General features: G+C 33.8%; 1 protein-coding gene across 1 annotated transcript; it reads left to right on the top strand.

Moving 5' to 3' along the window:
• The first annotated feature begins 7826 nt into the window (after positions 1-7826).
• Positions 7827-14841, top strand: LOC132558368 (ATP-binding cassette sub-family C member 10-like). Its single transcript, XM_060222913.1, has 17 exons — positions 7827-8906; positions 9140-9367; positions 9534-9696; positions 9819-9997; positions 10119-10370; positions 10504-10602; positions 10769-10958; positions 11135-11359; positions 11558-11678; positions 11797-11989; positions 12132-12347; positions 12563-12690; positions 13048-13217; positions 13340-13497; positions 13663-13916; positions 14230-14473; positions 14587-14841. Exons 1-17 carry the CDS (start codon positions 7827-7829, stop codon positions 14839-14841), a joined length of 4155 nt encoding a protein of 1384 aa, XP_060078896.1.
• Positions 14842-17244: the final 2403 nt, after the last annotated feature.

The raw sequence follows: 17244 nt of genomic DNA, 5'->3' as shown, positions 1-17244 counted from the left end.
TACGCCGAAAATTTAATACAGTGTTAGATGTAATGTTACCATTACTTTACAGATAGGGTATAATCAGATCATATGTAGGTTGAAGGTAAAACTGAAGATCAAAGGTCACTGTAGTTAGTTTAAAAATATCTCTTACGACATCGTAATATAATGATAATGTATCAAGATAGCCCAAGTTGATGATAAGATTTTATTTAGTTTGGAGATGTAAATGCTGACAACAATTTGATATATTGTTTTATCCATTGCCAAAATAAATATCAGATTACAAATTGAACGTAAATATTAATGTTGATATATTTGTTCCCACATTCTATATAGTAATGATTTTTTATAAACATAAACGTGAAAAATGTTCTATATTTACATGATTTAAAGATGTTTGCATTATTAATCAAGTATTCTCCCTCAAAATGGTATCAATTACACAAATATATGAATAAAAGTACAACCATGACTTACAATCGATTGCTGATTAATCAGTGTGCTATATAATATCTACGTATCTTGTTACTAATATTAAAATCAATTTCTTCAGTACAGTATCACTATATCTTAAGCACACCAGAGTGTCCTTTCCTCTCTTTTTGTTTTCATATCTATAGTGTTAGTATTGTTTGAAACAAAAGTTATTCGTAGAAGGTTTAAAGGGTCTTTTCTGGACTGAACGTTTATAACCTTACCAAATATTTTTTATAGTTTTTCACCTTTATGTTTTAATCTTCAACACAAAAATATAAAAATGAGTATTTTAGAGAAAGTATTTACCAGAGCTTAGAACATGTATTTTCTTAATTCTATCAAAATGATTGGAGTGGATATTGTACATACCATTAAAAGTTTGAAAATGAAAATATAGTCAAATGTCGAGCCATATACTAGATAGTGTAGATATTTTATTCTTTATATTAGTAATGATGTCGGTAATTAAATGATCTATTCATTAAAGTGATTAATGTAGATAACATTATGATTTGTTTTTTTCATACGTTTTGTTATTTTACAACAATTTTGAAAGAAGATATTAGCTTACATAGATTACCCTTCATGGCGCAAGTGAAAGTTCGCGAGGGGACTTCTTGTAGGAGGGAATAGGTGTACTCGGGAGAAACCCGTGTGAATGCGCAACGTGTTTTTACTTCCGATCGGGAATCAACCTCAGGTCACCGAAGTGAAAGGCGACGGTAATTTGACAATGGAAACCCGATCGACCACACGTTTAGTTTCAAAAAGATGATAACATATTTTGTGAATATTTAAACTTACTATTTATGAAAAAAAAACACTCAAAAGCCACTAAAACAAATTTCGGATTTGTTTTTATCTCTTAATGATAAGGGACACATGATATGATCTTAATCAATGCATTTAATATGTAGTTTATTGTATTTACCTATGTGAACCCAATATTCCAGATGTGTCGATTCATTAAAATTCCACAATCATTGGACATTCAACAGCAGCTTCTTTCATTTAAACACTGCAACTCTATTACGTTTTAATCGGGTTGAAAACATCTGTAGAGGAATCAGTGCACATATGAAGGGTGATGTAACGTAACCTTACCAAGGATCGGTTACTGTTCCCTCCTTACACCACACGTTCACACCGCCGGTGTAGTTAAACTTAACCGGTTTGTGAATGTGATTCGATCACTGTAACTGTAGCAGTATATATAAACTTATATCACGTGACCGGTGAGTGTATGTGTAACATATTACAACTGATGGTGAAATACACGGCTGGCTCAGGTTTACTATGCCAGTAGATTGAGTTGTCTGATACACAATCTGTGGACAAGGATATGACACAGTTTTCAGTGGATGACGATTGGTATACAATACAAATTCATGTCCTAGCAATATTTAATGTATCTGTATATTAATATATTAATACTGAGAACCATTGGAAACATCGGAGGTCATCTTATCACAAATATAACAAGATCAATTTATTAAAACATTTTGGTATTTATATGGTAATAACAGCTGATATAATTGCATACACCCCTGATGTCAACGATGGATCCCACTAAAAGGTAATTGAACGGGAGCATTGTGTAACCATTCATGATTTGTATGTTTAGGTGAACAGGGCTTGCTGCTTGACAAGGTTATTTCCAAAAGTTACGAACAATTGAAATGATCGTAATCAAGATTTTTTATCAAAATAGATAGATACTTATTGTTTAAAGAATAGTTAACGTAATGTAAACAAAAAATGAATATAATTTATTAGAAAACATTTCCTCCAGAAGTTAAACTGTGTCAAACATTTAATAATAACTTTTGTGGAGCTGTAGACTTTTAATTCCTTAAGTCATAAGTGTTTTATATGTATATGTACACAAGGTTTATGCTTAATTAATACGTCAATACCTGGATGAAGATCTCGAAAACGCTTGGCATGAGCAATGAAATTTGCAGTTAATATTATCGCACTCAAGAACATTATGACATGGATTACAAATAATAATCGTCTAATTATATTCTTCCGAAGTCATTTTAAAGAGTTAAAATGTTTTTGTTTTATTCCTGGTCATAGAATGCTTATCACGTTCGAAATGAAATACTTAAAAAAATATTAGAAGTAAATATTTTTATCTCAAAAGATCATTTTATTGCAAAGTCCTTCTAGAATGCAGAAAATGTGCAATATACGGAAATGTAAGAAGACTAGATTGTACAAACATCGGAATCTCTTTATGTACATAGCAATGCAGTATATCTCTGTATATCAGGATTACACATCACTGAATATAAAGGTATGACAAATGCAATAACAAGAATGACATCGATTTGGAAATTGTGTTTTATGGGAATGGAGTGCAAGTACTGAAAATGTAAATTTCAATACAAATTTAAGAAAACCGTTAAGCAAACAAAACAACACCGGAAATTAATGGGAATCATACAGGCTTAACATACGTCCCACCATTGACAAAGTAAGTAACAATTGACATTTAATATATGGCCTACAGATTAGATTTTTTGATTGATAAATGATTGAGAATGTTAATCGACCACGTCTTTCCTGTTCTCTCTCGAGTTTGTTAGAGATTAACTAATATGATATAACCGAAAATCATTGACTTTTTCAATAAATAACTTATATAGCTATATATCAGTAAATATCAATACCGTGTTTCATTTACTATTGATTCATGTTCAATTTGCTCAGTCGCTGTCTGATGAAATAACGAAATATAGAGTCATTAATGGAAAATGTTTGAATATGTGCCACACTCTTTATTATCAATCATATTTATACTACATGTTAATACATGCACACATAATGTACAAGTTACGTTCTATGCAAATTATATGCGTGCTGGAATATCCCGCACTATTTGTAATCATAAATGTGGCATTCCTTGATTGTCATATGTAATTGAGATACGATTATTCATCCACAGTAAGAATATAATAGGAATCGATTAATACTTATTCATGTATATTGAAGAGGAAGCGGAAGTCCGAGCAAGTATTGGACGTTTAAACTCCGGAAATGTAATGTTAAGTCGTGTGATTATTTAGATTTGTTTTGGACCACTGCTACGAATGTAATATTTTACTAAATTTCTCATTTTGTCAGGAATTTTGGGGATTAATCGAAAATGAGCACATACTGTATATTGGGATATTTTTTCGCCAGAGGTTATTTTCTCCCTTGTTACATAATATACGAATTCGCCCTCTGATTATTATGTAAAAAGCTTATATAAGTGTAACAAATGTTCGCCGCTATCTTAAATTCATTCTCCCTGTTCATGGACGAAAAATATGAAAATTAAACGGGGTCGGAAACTTCCCGGTATACAGTATATTGTTTCCCCCTAAGTGTATAAGCATTGCATAATTTGAATTGTGATACTGCCTCTGATGATAAAAAAAGAATCGTGTGTTGATTTCCTAGACTGACCGGAGGAGTTATCTCCCTTCATCGAATCGTATTAATGAAATAAATATTTCAGTTGAAATACTTCTATATTACTTTTTATAGTTTTTGATTGTCAGATGTAGAAATTTGTATTTTTGTTAGCTACAATATCTGCCGAAATTTCCGTAAACACGATTACGGAGGAATTGTATTGCAATCATTTTCGTTCGTTGTAAAGATTAAATCAATTCTATGTAAAGACAATATTTGAGGTATATTAGTTTGGGTTCTACAGGAAAAAATAATCGTATTATAGATTGTTTGAGAGCTTATCATGTGTTTATATGTCATATTTAGTAACACTCCTAGCGCCCACGGCCTATGAAATAGGATTTGTTTTTCTCACAACTGGCTCAGACTTCAAAGTATTTCGAATCAATGTGTCCATACTTTACACTTTGATTTAGCCACATGCTAGACGGTTAGCTGAAGAACTGTAATTTTTTTATAATATATATGTTACATGTTTTACATAGGTTTATTTTATCCTTTATTGAAATAGCTCAACGGAATGCTAATTTTCACATTTAACACAATATCATTTATAGAAATAGAAAATTAATACAAAACGTAATATTGGATCCGATTTCACGATTTCTTCCGGAAAGCGATTTCAATACGTATTTAATATTAATATGTCTTTTTTCTCACCAGAAAATTTAATTAGAAATAAGATCATTACCAGTATTGGTACGACGCTATTACAAATGCAAATTACTGACAACAAACACTATAATATATACATATTTAATATAAATACCAAAATAATCAGCGAACGCTTCGGAACAGCGATACGAGCGCTCAAGTATTGTTAATCGAGAAAAAACCCTTTTATATATCTAAAAGACTAATCAATAAGCAGTCCTGATATTTGAACCCTCAATCAAGTGATATGTCTGGTCGAACTGAAGCATGTGCATACTGTTTATGGCAGCAATATCAATACGCCAACTTAATGACACGTCCCTTGTAATGTGTACTACTACTACTACTACCACTATTGTCATACGGCTCTTTCATTGTAGTATAATGCCAGCATGAGTCAGGTTTAATAGTCACTATTTAGTTCTGTTATTGCCAACTACCCCAGTGACGGTTAACGATATCGGAATCGAGAGTGTTTTTCTCTGGGTTTTCCATGTGATTCCCCCTGGCCAGGAACGAATCTTATGGATAAAATGCTATTTGTATTGGATACACCCTCACGTGGGGTACTATCAACACAGCAAATCTTTTAGTATACCTAAAATGTAATAGTAATTGTGAGATCAATATCACCATGGCTTCAAATAATGAAATCAACACAGCAGTAATGCTCATGTGTGCATTCTTGTTCATGTTGATTACCAGATAAAAACCTCGTCAGTATGCAAGAGCTTTTCTCTATGATCTTTCATTACGAAAACGCACATTAACATGCTATAAATAATTGGACCTGTTGAATAATAAAGTTTTATATGTTCCTTTATGATTTTGCAAATTATCACCAAGAGGTCATCGATATTTTACGTGAAGTAAAAGGAACATATAAGTTATTGAGAGATGTTTTATGCCTACATATTAATATGTAAGAAAACTTGCAAATAAGTTAATACTATAACAATGTTATTTGAAAATAAACAAGAATCTATAGTAAAACTAATATAAGATTTAAATGCTGAAAACTGGTCTTCACAGGAAAGTCATACTGATTATATTTTAAATGCAATCGATATATATGACTTTATCTTGAAAACGTAAGCTACCACAGGTGACACACCTCCGAAAAGGACAGAAATTCTCAATTTGATGATGACCCCATCTATCACAATCTCCGTTCAACAGAATGAGGCTGTTATGTCGATTTCACAATCAGTTGTAATACACTGGGTCCCACGCACCAGTCACGTGTTACATAAATATGGAATTCCCCGGAGACGTTTTCTCACTAGCTATATACATATAAGTCCTATTTCATTCACTCATCACTTATTCATCATTACACCAGCGGTGTGAACGTATGATATAGGGACCAAACAGTACCTGATACTGGTAAGGTTACCTGTATGTAATTTCACCATTCAACATTTACTTAAACTTGTTTATAGAAAACAGGAGTGTCATGTTTTAACTGATGATTGCATTAAATTTGATCACGGCATTTAACTCGATATTGATATGAATAAAATAAATAATAGGTACTCTTTGTGGTAGTAGTTTGTTCGACAGAACTATATTACAAAATTATTATCTATACATTAACGAAAAGTGGCGTTATTGATCAAACCCCCATTTTTACAAGTGGTAAGTATCAAATCTACGCCATAATTGATGTATTCGCCAATCTATTACATGTTAATACAAACTGAGACTTCTCAGTGTTAACACTGGCTTAAAGACAAAAACGATAACATACGATTATCATAAAGTGAATTCCTTTTACCACTGTGTGACATCAAATAGATCTAACAAAATGTGCTGTATTGGACGTAACCATTTTGAGTAATGATTTGTTAAGTTAGTTGTAATAATGTCCAAATACTTATTTAATAATCAAAGGATTTCAAAAGAATGATATTTTGATGATAATATATTTCAAAACAAAACAAGAAACGGAAAATGATGTGTCCGGTTTTTTATTTTTAAATTGTTAACATTAAATACCCTAACACCACACAAATATAAATTGAAGATTCATATGTTGTCTTTTTCTGTCGTAATTAATTCCAGTATTTTCCTCAAAGTCCTTTATAAATCCTAATAGGGCTAGTGGTAGACGACTAACGTATATTTGACCTTTATGTTGTCCTCCATTACATGGTCTATTGATAAACAGATATGAAAAAGCAAACGTTATCTTATGTTATACTGAGCTCATTTTCTGTCTAGAACAAGTGTCCGTCGCTTTAAATGCCGCATTCTCGGCATGTGTGTTATTGCCATGAATTGATAATGATAATATGACCGACAAAATAAGGTATACTCTAACATCAAGTTCATCATATGTCTTACGCATAATGTGCTTTCTCTGGAAAATACAGAGGGAAGCTGACGAACAATAAACAACACAAGTAAACAGTAATCATACCTCCAGTCCACGTGGTATTTAAACAAACTTGAGTGATAGGAGATTCGTTCTATTTTAAGAACGTATAGGCTACGTCACACAGACTCGATGTCGTTATAGTGGCTACAATAAATATGTAATGTCTATTTTCGTCCGAAAAAAAATCCCCTTACTCGATTCCCCGGGTAATCAGCAGCATGTTGAATACTGGTATTTAACCAGCTTCACATATAAATTGAGATATCGCATACGCCGGGTCATTCAGTTGGGCTGGATTACACTTAAAACAACTTAGATTAAGCAATTTAGAATATCCTGCTGGAGAATTGTCAGCAGGACCTACTGGTGAGTCATATTATCATATATTATTAAACGATCGATCATGGTTCAAAAGAAGACGATATTGATAATAAAAATTAATACTCTGTCGACGTATTATTTCTAAAACAATTCTTCAAACTGAATATTAGTAAGATATAAGATCACTTCTGTGAAGATATAATTCTCAGCAATAGAAGGAACTCCGAAATAAATTTTACATATTTAATGTATATTAAAATTTATTCAGGCAAGACTGGATGAGAACAAAACGATCTTCTTATTGATTTACAATGAACAAACACACTTTACCCATACACCACATCAAACCGATGTCTCAAGATATTTTCATATTTCAAGAATGGTGAAAACATACATATGTATGTAAATAAATCTATGACAACTAATTATTCGCACATTCTTCGTAAATAAAGCCTGGAATCATAAAAATAATAACATCATTCGCTTTTACCAAAGGTGTTTGTATTAATTAATCATTGAATCTTACTTTCAGAAACCTAATATGGGTTACCCGTTCTTAAGAACAGTGTGCATTAAAGGGAACACGATGGTGGATGAAAACACTATTTTGTATGAAGATGCAAATATAACAACACTTCAGAGCTATGATTCCAAACTTCATGAGGATATTGCTATGGATGCTGAGTTTACAGAGATAGCGTCAAACATTGTTAATGTTCTGCTAACTCTTATAAGTGCGTTCACCATCTATTTCCTTACGAAGAAATTAACACAAAGGAAAATATTTGTTGATCAAAAGGAAAATCAAAACCAAGAGACGAATCAAACTTCTTTTGAAGCCAATCACCCGGTTAATGCGGATGAGGCATCAGTGCTGTCAAGGTTAACCTTTAGCTGGGTTCAACCCCTTCTGATGAAGGACAGTAAAACGACCAGTCTGTCAACTGAAGACATGTTTAAAATGCCAGACATTCTTAATGTAAAGAGAGTACAGGAGGCGTTCTCCCAAAAACTCAAACAAGAAGCAGACAAGAAGAATCCTACCCTACTTAAAGCATTATATAAAGCCTATGGACGGGACTTTTTTATTCTTTGTGGAGTTCTAGAAATAATTGCACAGCTGATTAGCTTCACAGGTCCAATCTCACTTGGTTTGTTGTTGTCATTTTTCGAAAATGACGACGAACCATCACACACTGGATATCGCTATGCCTTTTTGTTGTTCTTGTCGAGTTTTGGAAAAGCTCTTATAGAGAGCACATTTCATTCTACTCGTATGCATGTCTTTTTCAGAGTAAGAATTTCGATTATGACAACTATTTATAAGAAAGCCTTGCGAATAAATACTGTGTCTTTATCGAAATTCAGTACTGGTGAGATTGTCAATTTTCTCGGGACTGATACTGATAGAATGATGGGCTTCTGTCATTGTTTCCATGCTTTATGGAGTCTACCTTTCGAAACCATTATATGTATGTATATTCTGTATCAACTGGTTGGAATTGCAATGTTGGGAGGACTAGTTGTTGCCCTGATTCTCGTTCCCATAAACAAGATCATATCAACGAAACAAATTGCACTAGGCAAAGTGCTAATGGAACAGAAAGACAAGAGAACAAAGGTATGTTTTAATCCTGTTTAAAAATCATAATTAGATTTAATTTGATATTCTTAATTTTGCTCTAATATAAACGTTATACCCAGATGTATTTAAGTTTTCGTGAATCTGTCACCAACCTAAAAAAAAAAAAAATAGTAAAAGAGCAAGCCAAATAAAGAAAGACTGATGTTCATTGAGGAAAGTTATGCAGGTAACATGCTTAATTATGATAATTGATAATTTCATTATCACAGTTGATGAACGAGGTGCTTGGCGGAATAAAGATCATCAAACTTTACACCTGGGAAGACCACTTTCAAAAGATGATTAATGAACTTCGTGACGCTGAGTTGCAGATCATTAAACGAAGAAAAGTAATTGGAGCCATAACTGGATACTTGTGGACTCTGACTCCGATCTTTATGACCGTACTGACATTCAGCTCCTACTCAATGATGGGAAATACCCTGTCCGCTTCAAAGGTAAAACCAGAGGCCATAAGTTCTCTGTAGTAATTTTAAATTTTGGATACATTCAACAACTTTAAATTCCAAGCACAAATACGAATAAAGGTGTGTTTGGAGTGCTTTATTCACCATGTAATCTGTAGAATTAGTTTGCTAACCATCCAAATTTGTGATTTTCCAGATGTTTGCAAGTCTGGCGTTATTTCTAAAACTCCTTGGATCACTGAATCATCTCCCTTGGGTATTCAATGGCGTAATGGAAGCCTTCATTTCACTTGAAAGGATAGAGAAATTCGTGGCATTGGAAGATATTGACCTTGATGCTTATTACGAAACAATGAAAGGTAAGTTCAAATATTAATGAAAATGAAAAGACACAAAGTAAACATGTGCTGATAAAAAGTAGTTTTGAGCTTTTTAAAAAAGAAATCAATGACACTCATTGAAAACAATCATTTGATTACAGAATCGAAGAAATGCGACAGTGTGATTTCGATAAATACTGGAAGATTTACTTGGGAAAGAAAGAAGGCGGATGAAAATGACGCAAAAGAAAAAGGAAATAAGCCAAAAAGCGTGTCAGGGGAGACAGCCAGTGGATCAGGAACACTTAGTCTTCGGGATATTACTGTTGATATTGCACAAGTGAGTAACCAATTTTGATCTACACAAGTCTAACTGAAATAAAAAGTCATCTATGTCATTATTTATTTTTCAATACAAATTAACAAAATTTGATTTTAACAAACATTTATTTCCTTAATAGGGTCAATTTATAGGGGTGATTGGCAAGGTTGGTTCCGGCAAAAGTTCCTTCCTTAACGCTATACTAGCCGAAATGGCTCGAAAAGAAGGCGAAATCTCTGTGTCTAATCTGAAAAACGGGTTTGCTTTGGCGGATCAGGAACCTTGGATACAACAGGCATCCGTGCGAGACAATATTACATTTGGCAGTTCATTTAACGCCAGAAAATACGCCGATGTTCTTGATGCAGCGTCCCTGACAAAAGACATCGAGGTTCGTATGTGTTTCGTTAAGATAAACGATGGCACATAGTTTTGGAGAGATAAACTTTTAAGTTGTCAATTATTCCTGCTGATCTTTTAAGCAACAAAGGTAAAATAGAACTATTCTTGATATAATTTTACAGATATTACCAGCTGGAGATAAGACGGAAGTTGGTGAGAATGGCGTAACACTGAGCGGAGGTCAGAAAGCTCGACTTGCTCTAGCTAGGGCATTATATCAGGTAAACACTGTTTATTATTATTTACTTTTATAATGCTCATTGTAATATTCAGAAATATACATTGCCAATTTGTAATGTGTGATACTTTCGAGTGATGCATTGTTACGCAAAGAAACAGACTCATTGAAAATTTGTTCATGCATAATTTGATATCTTCCTGTAACAGGATAAAGATGTGTACCTTCTCGATGATCCTTTAGCAGCCGTAGACGCTCACGTGGCACAACAAATGTATGATAAATGCATCATGGGATTACTAAAGCACAAGACCAGAATCCTTTGTACACATCACACCAAGTTCCTCGGAGAAGCTGATTTAGTCGTAGTCATGGATGACGGAGTGATCTCAAAAATGGGTAAGCCAAGATATCTTTTCGGTCAGGTGATTTTCTGTTTGCAAATAATGCGTATCGAAAAGCACGTAATATTGTGCACATCAGTTAGAATTCAACCCAGTCCAAAACGGTACATTTAAAATGAATGAGAAATGTAAATACTAATTCTTTCTTGAATGCATAAACGTGTTTTGTAGGTTCTCCAACTGATATACTACCTGCTATGAAATTTGCTGAACGTAAAGCAACTAATAAAGAAAACGAGGATGTGCAAGACAGTGACAGGAACGAAAATGACGGGAAGCTGGGAGATGAAACAAAAGCTACCGGTGAAGTGAAGTTAGGAGTGTATAAAGCGTATTTGACAGCGCTCGGTAAATGGCTTGCCGTGGCGATGGTCATGTCTGTCGTATGCATGCAAGGTAAGTTTAAGATATATATTTTTAAAATAAATATGTAAATTTGATACTGGCACCTTAAATAGCTTAAAATTAAAATTCAATTTTGATATTTATCCTATCTTAGTGTCGAGGACGATGAAGGACTATATGCATTCATGTTGATAGGAAACATGCTAGTAAATGAATAAAATACAATTTTGGTGTTTGTCTCTATTTCAGTGTCGGAGATGATGAAGGACTGGTGGCTGACGCATTGGGTTTCCAGTTCTAAATTAGACGATACCAATACTTCGGACTTTGAATATCTCTGTTTCCATGACAACATGTCCTCACCAGTAAGGTACTGACGCGCGTGTCTAGGGAAACAATGCAATTTTATAGAAAACATATAATTGCTTTTGAGAGCTTTTTATGTTGTGTATGTTGCGATAGATAAACAATTGTGATATTTATTGCAGCTTTGATCAACCTTTTGATTCCGTGCCTCAGGAAACATCCAGACAATCCAGTCTCCTTTACTACATGGTGGTTTACGCCTGTCTCTCTGGTGTGTATTCTCTTTTCTCACTGATCAGAGAAATTATCTTCGCTTACAGTGGAATAAATGTTGCTAAGACCATTCACAGGAACCTACTCCAAACTATTCTTAAGGTAAGTCAATTTTGATTGGATGGTGCAAATGTCAAAATTTGGCGTCTTTCAATACCTGGTTTGTGCTCTCTGAGAAACCTATACACTTTGCTATTTTTATGTAATTGATTTCTTCTTCAAAATAGGTGCTTAATGTTTGCAGGCACCCATGTCCTTCTATGATGTGACTCCAGTAGGCCGAATTCTCAACAGATTTTCGTCAGACATGGGAACAATAGATGACTCCATAACTCACATGGTTATGGTGGTTTTGAGTCAAGTTTTTGAAGTTGTTGGAACAATAGCAATGGTGTGCTACGGAATGCCTTGGTTCATAGTTTTGCTTTTACCCTTGGGCAGAATCTACTTTAAGCTACAGGTAACAAACATTTTATACATCGAAGATTTGATATGTTCTTTCTTATATGGTCTTCGACGAAAGTAAGATTTTAATCTACCTGCCCTGAAATTATGAATATGTATCACAAAATACTTTGCTTTTATAAAGATAATAAAAGTAGTGTCTGCGAGTGTGGTGAATAACTTCGATGGAATCATTGAGGTTGTCAACATTGATACCATATTTATTAACAGGAGAAATACCGTCACACATCTCGTGAAGTCAGAAGAATTGCAAGCCTGAATCGTTCACCGATCTTCTCCCACTTCTCAGAGACGGTGTCGGGATTGGTCACTATTAGGGCATTTCGGGAGTCTGAAAGGTTAGTTTTCTTTTCGTCAATATATGTATATATATATCTACGGATTACAATCTTTATCAATACTTATCATGTTTATTAGAATGCGTACTTTAAAAAATAATGAATTGATAAATGATGTCATTTTCACTAAACAAAGTGCTCAAATATATTGAAAACATACATATTTTGAGAGAAATGATATTTTAGGTTTTCTGAGCTCAAAGTATTGAACTTATATATGAATGCACCAATTGTAGTGTGTTTACTAACACATATACCTAACGGCGGATTAGCAAATTTAGCATTGCGCTTATTTGATAGAAATTGATAATGTGCTATCTGTACAATGTTTGATTGATAATCATTTTTTTTTTACAGATTTACAGACGAACACACACAGCATATAGACAACTGGTTAAAAACTCACTATACAGCCCATAACATAGGGATGTGGCTATGGCAACGAATACTATTTGTTGGAATCGTCATGGTGACTGGAATAGCTACAATCGCTGTTATCGAACACAACTTTTATGGCATCGATCCAGGTAAGAATAGTTTCACATTTTTTTGTGCACGAAATATAAGGCGATCTATCAAAATTAAAAGATTAATTAAAGATTTTGGTGAACATTTCTTATTAACAACACACTAATTCTATATATTACAGGAGTAGTTGGACTGGCCATTTCCTACATTTTATCATTATCTGGTCTTTTAAATGGAATGGTTCGCTGCGTGACAGAGACAGAGAAACAAATGGTCAGTGTGGAGAGAGTTTGTCAATACATAGAAGACACACCCAGTGAGAAATGGGACGGAACACAGGTAATTATATCAAAAATGAAATCGGTACACTTACAGGATTGTGAAATGTAAAACACCTTATCAAACAAATAGCCTTTCTAGTTCGAATTAATGAATTGCATTGACGTGCTTTCTCATTTTGATTCACAAACCTTATAATTACCGTATTGTCTTTGCGACTTACAGCCTTCCCCTTCATGGCCCGCTGAAGGTGTTCTCAGCTATAGTGACGTCTTTATGAAATATCGGGAAGGCCTACCTAATGTCCTCAAAGGCCTCACGTTCACTACACGTCATGCTGAAAAGGTTGGAATTGTGGGACGGACAGGGTCCGGGAAGTCAAGTATCTTCCAGACATTGTTCCGTACTGTAGAGATAAACTCTGGTGATATTACCATTGATGGAGTGAATATACAGCAACTGGAGCTCAAAGACGTCAGGTAAATACCACTATGAATATAATAATACATGTAGTGGTCATTTTATTTATTTGGTAATACAGATAGAATAAAGGCTAGATACGTGCTATTGTATATTTATGCATTTATAATGCTATATAAAAACACAGAGAGACTGAGTTTTGTATTTGATTAATCAATAGATAAAGAAACAAAGTTTATTTCTTTGTCAGTATTTACTATATCATATAATAACACAGCGTGCCATTACTATGATTTCGTTTTCAATGAAAAATGAATTGAAAAGGAAAATGTGCTTACTTTGTCATATTTTTATACATTCAAATATTTTCAGGCGGAAGTTGGCTGTGATTCCTCAGGACCCCTTCCTGTTTAGTGGTAATGTCAGGAAAAATCTCGACCCCACGTCTTGTTACAGTGACGAAGAACTGTGGGGTGTCCTTGACAGATGTCATCTCCGCCTACCTGTAGACAGACTGGGAGGTCTCGAGGGAGAGGTGGTAGAGAAGGGGCGACAGTTTTCAGTAGGACAGAAACAACTCATGTGTCTGGCAAGGGCTCTTCTAACGAAGGCCAAGGTAATGTATATACAGATTCTTAAAGACAAGTATAGGTATATTAGTGACAAATAAAAACAATAATGATACCTAAGTAAATTGCGCGTAAATTATGTTTTTTTTTCTATTTCCAGGTGTTGTGTATAGATGAAGCTACAGCCAGTGTAGACCTGGAGACAGACAAATTAATACAAGAAACAATCCGCCAGGAGTTTGTGGAGAGTACAGTGTTGACCATTGCCCATAGAATCAACACCATAATGGACAGTGACAGGGTGTTGGTGATGGACCAAGGTCAAGTGGCTGAATTGGACTCTCCAGAAAATCTTCTCAAAAATCCACAATCTCAGTTCTACCAGTTAGTTCACGGAAAACCGTCCGAGGAATAGAAACTGATCTTTATCCGTTGAGTTTTCGTGGGATTCGCAATATCATCAGTGTTCTATCCCAGTTACATTTACATGGGTGATATTGGCACAAAGGGTAACCTATTGCAATCATGCCGACAGAAACATTTGCTCCAAGAATGCGACTTTGATATAACAGACATTTCAATACAGTAGACAGGGGATATGCTTTTGACAACATGCTAAAATATCAATTTGAGGCTATTTTTTCAATAATGTCATTGTTTGATAAATTAGTTGTCATGAAAATTAAACATGTCGCTTTGGAGAATAAAGGTTTCAAAGCCTCTGTACAATCGCCTACCAAATCTAAGGTTAAGGTTAAATCCCGCATTAACAAAAAAACAGAAAAACAAGTGAAGAAAAAAACTTGTTTTCAACAACCGGGTTAATTATTCAGGGATTAATAAATTAGTGTTCAGTATTAAAGTTCGACCATTTTTTTCGTACGTATATACATACAATGTTTATACATACAATACAACATACAATATATATACATACAATGTATATACATACAATACAACATACAATGTATATACATACAATGTATATACATACAATACAATATATATACATACAAATATATACATGTATACAACAAACAATATATATACATACAATGTATGGGGTTATCAATGCCGCTTTTCATTTTGTTTTTATTTTGTTTTGAGTATTACATGTTATGTTTATTATTGTATGAGGAAATGTTTTCAATTAAACAATAACAATAACTGGGTAGATCATTTGTGTATTGTAAACAAAACATAGTCCAATATGAAGTAATGTCCTTTTGAATACATGAAAAATGTTAAAATTATGTATACCAGTGTGTGGACGAAACATTATCAAAGTGTATTTTTGTGTGCTGATGAGTAGAGAAGGAATGATGAGTTATTGTGATTATGATATGGAATTTTGTACGACACATGACTGGAATAGATACGTTATATTTAATAAATGATTGAAATATTAACATGTTGTTGTATTGTGTGTTTTATGTAACAAAAATCAAGTACTTAATACAAAGAATATTCAAGCAGTTCAGAATCTGGGATACGCTTTGTTTCAGTGACAATTCCTAGAAGGGTGAAAACAATTTATTTTTATTCATTATTGAGTTCTAGTGTATCTGATTTAAACGGTACTGAATGCAGTTGTTTCGTCCTTCTAGGGCTCATCATGATACTAAGACCTAGTGTGTTTAAAAGAAATCACGGACAATAATTCTATAGGTAACAACTTGTTAACACTGAAATACAGAACCAGTATCATTTGCCAACTCCTAAAACGGAAACCAACGATAATACGTAAAGCCTTATATAGATATAAGACCTTAATTACCAATTTCTGATACAGGGACGCAACTTCAAATACAGAGACAGAGACAAGATTTCAAATAACAATGTCTGATGCAGAGACAAGACTTTAAATAACATTTTCTAATATATGGACGAAACATCACATACCAAGATCTGATTCTGAGACTAATGCTTGAATGCCAATGTCTGATATAGAGACAAGACTTCAATAACTAATGTATAATACTGACACAAAACAATTGTTTGATACAGACAAGACCTCAAAAACGCATGATATGATCTTAAATAGGTTATCATTTTTCATGAATTTAATAAAACGACTCTCTCTCTTTATGCACACACACACACACACACACACACACACACACACACACACACACACACACACACACACACACACACACACACACACACACACACACACACACACACACACACACACACACACACACACACACACACACACACACCCTCACTGTATATAATATATATGTGTATATTATTAACCATACATATATATCTATAATAAAACGATTCTCAATAGTGTTTTACAATCTTGTCGAGCAAAAACTAAAACTATTAGACGAGTTTCATAACATCCCAAATGAAATGAAAACAAGATCCAGGTAAAATAATGACACAAACACGCTCATGTAGCTATCTTATTGTGCCGTTTTTAATTATGACATAACTTTACTGTTATGATATCACAATTGAATTCTGAAAGAGATAAGTTGATAGAATTAATTACTGACACTATGGTCAAGTAAGAATGCAGAGATCTACACCGGCATATCACGTGTGGTCCAGTAATAAAGGTATAACCTTCACATGACTCTTGACTGGTATTTAAATTTAAGATTAAGCCCATCCTATTCAATGCTTACTAATGGTTTCGTTGACCCTATCAACGACGTATTACTGGATTCCAATCGAGAGTTACCTTTACCTTGGTTTTTCCATGTAATTCCCGGGGATAGGTAATCACAAACCATTCAAACGTCAGCACATTCTTATATGTATCAGGTACAGAAAACCTCAACTGTCCATATTCAGTACCTTT

The sequence above is a fragment of the Ylistrum balloti genome, unplaced genomic scaffold (assembly GCF_031769215.1).
Source record: "Ylistrum balloti isolate Yb309-2 unplaced genomic scaffold, AGI_CSIRO_Ybal_v1 Utg370782, whole genome shotgun sequence".
Lineage (NCBI taxonomy): Eukaryota > Metazoa > Mollusca > Bivalvia > Pectinida > Pectinidae > Ylistrum > Ylistrum balloti.
The sequence above is the reverse complement of the archived record's forward strand: the minus strand, read 5'-3'. Positions and strand labels throughout refer to the sequence as shown.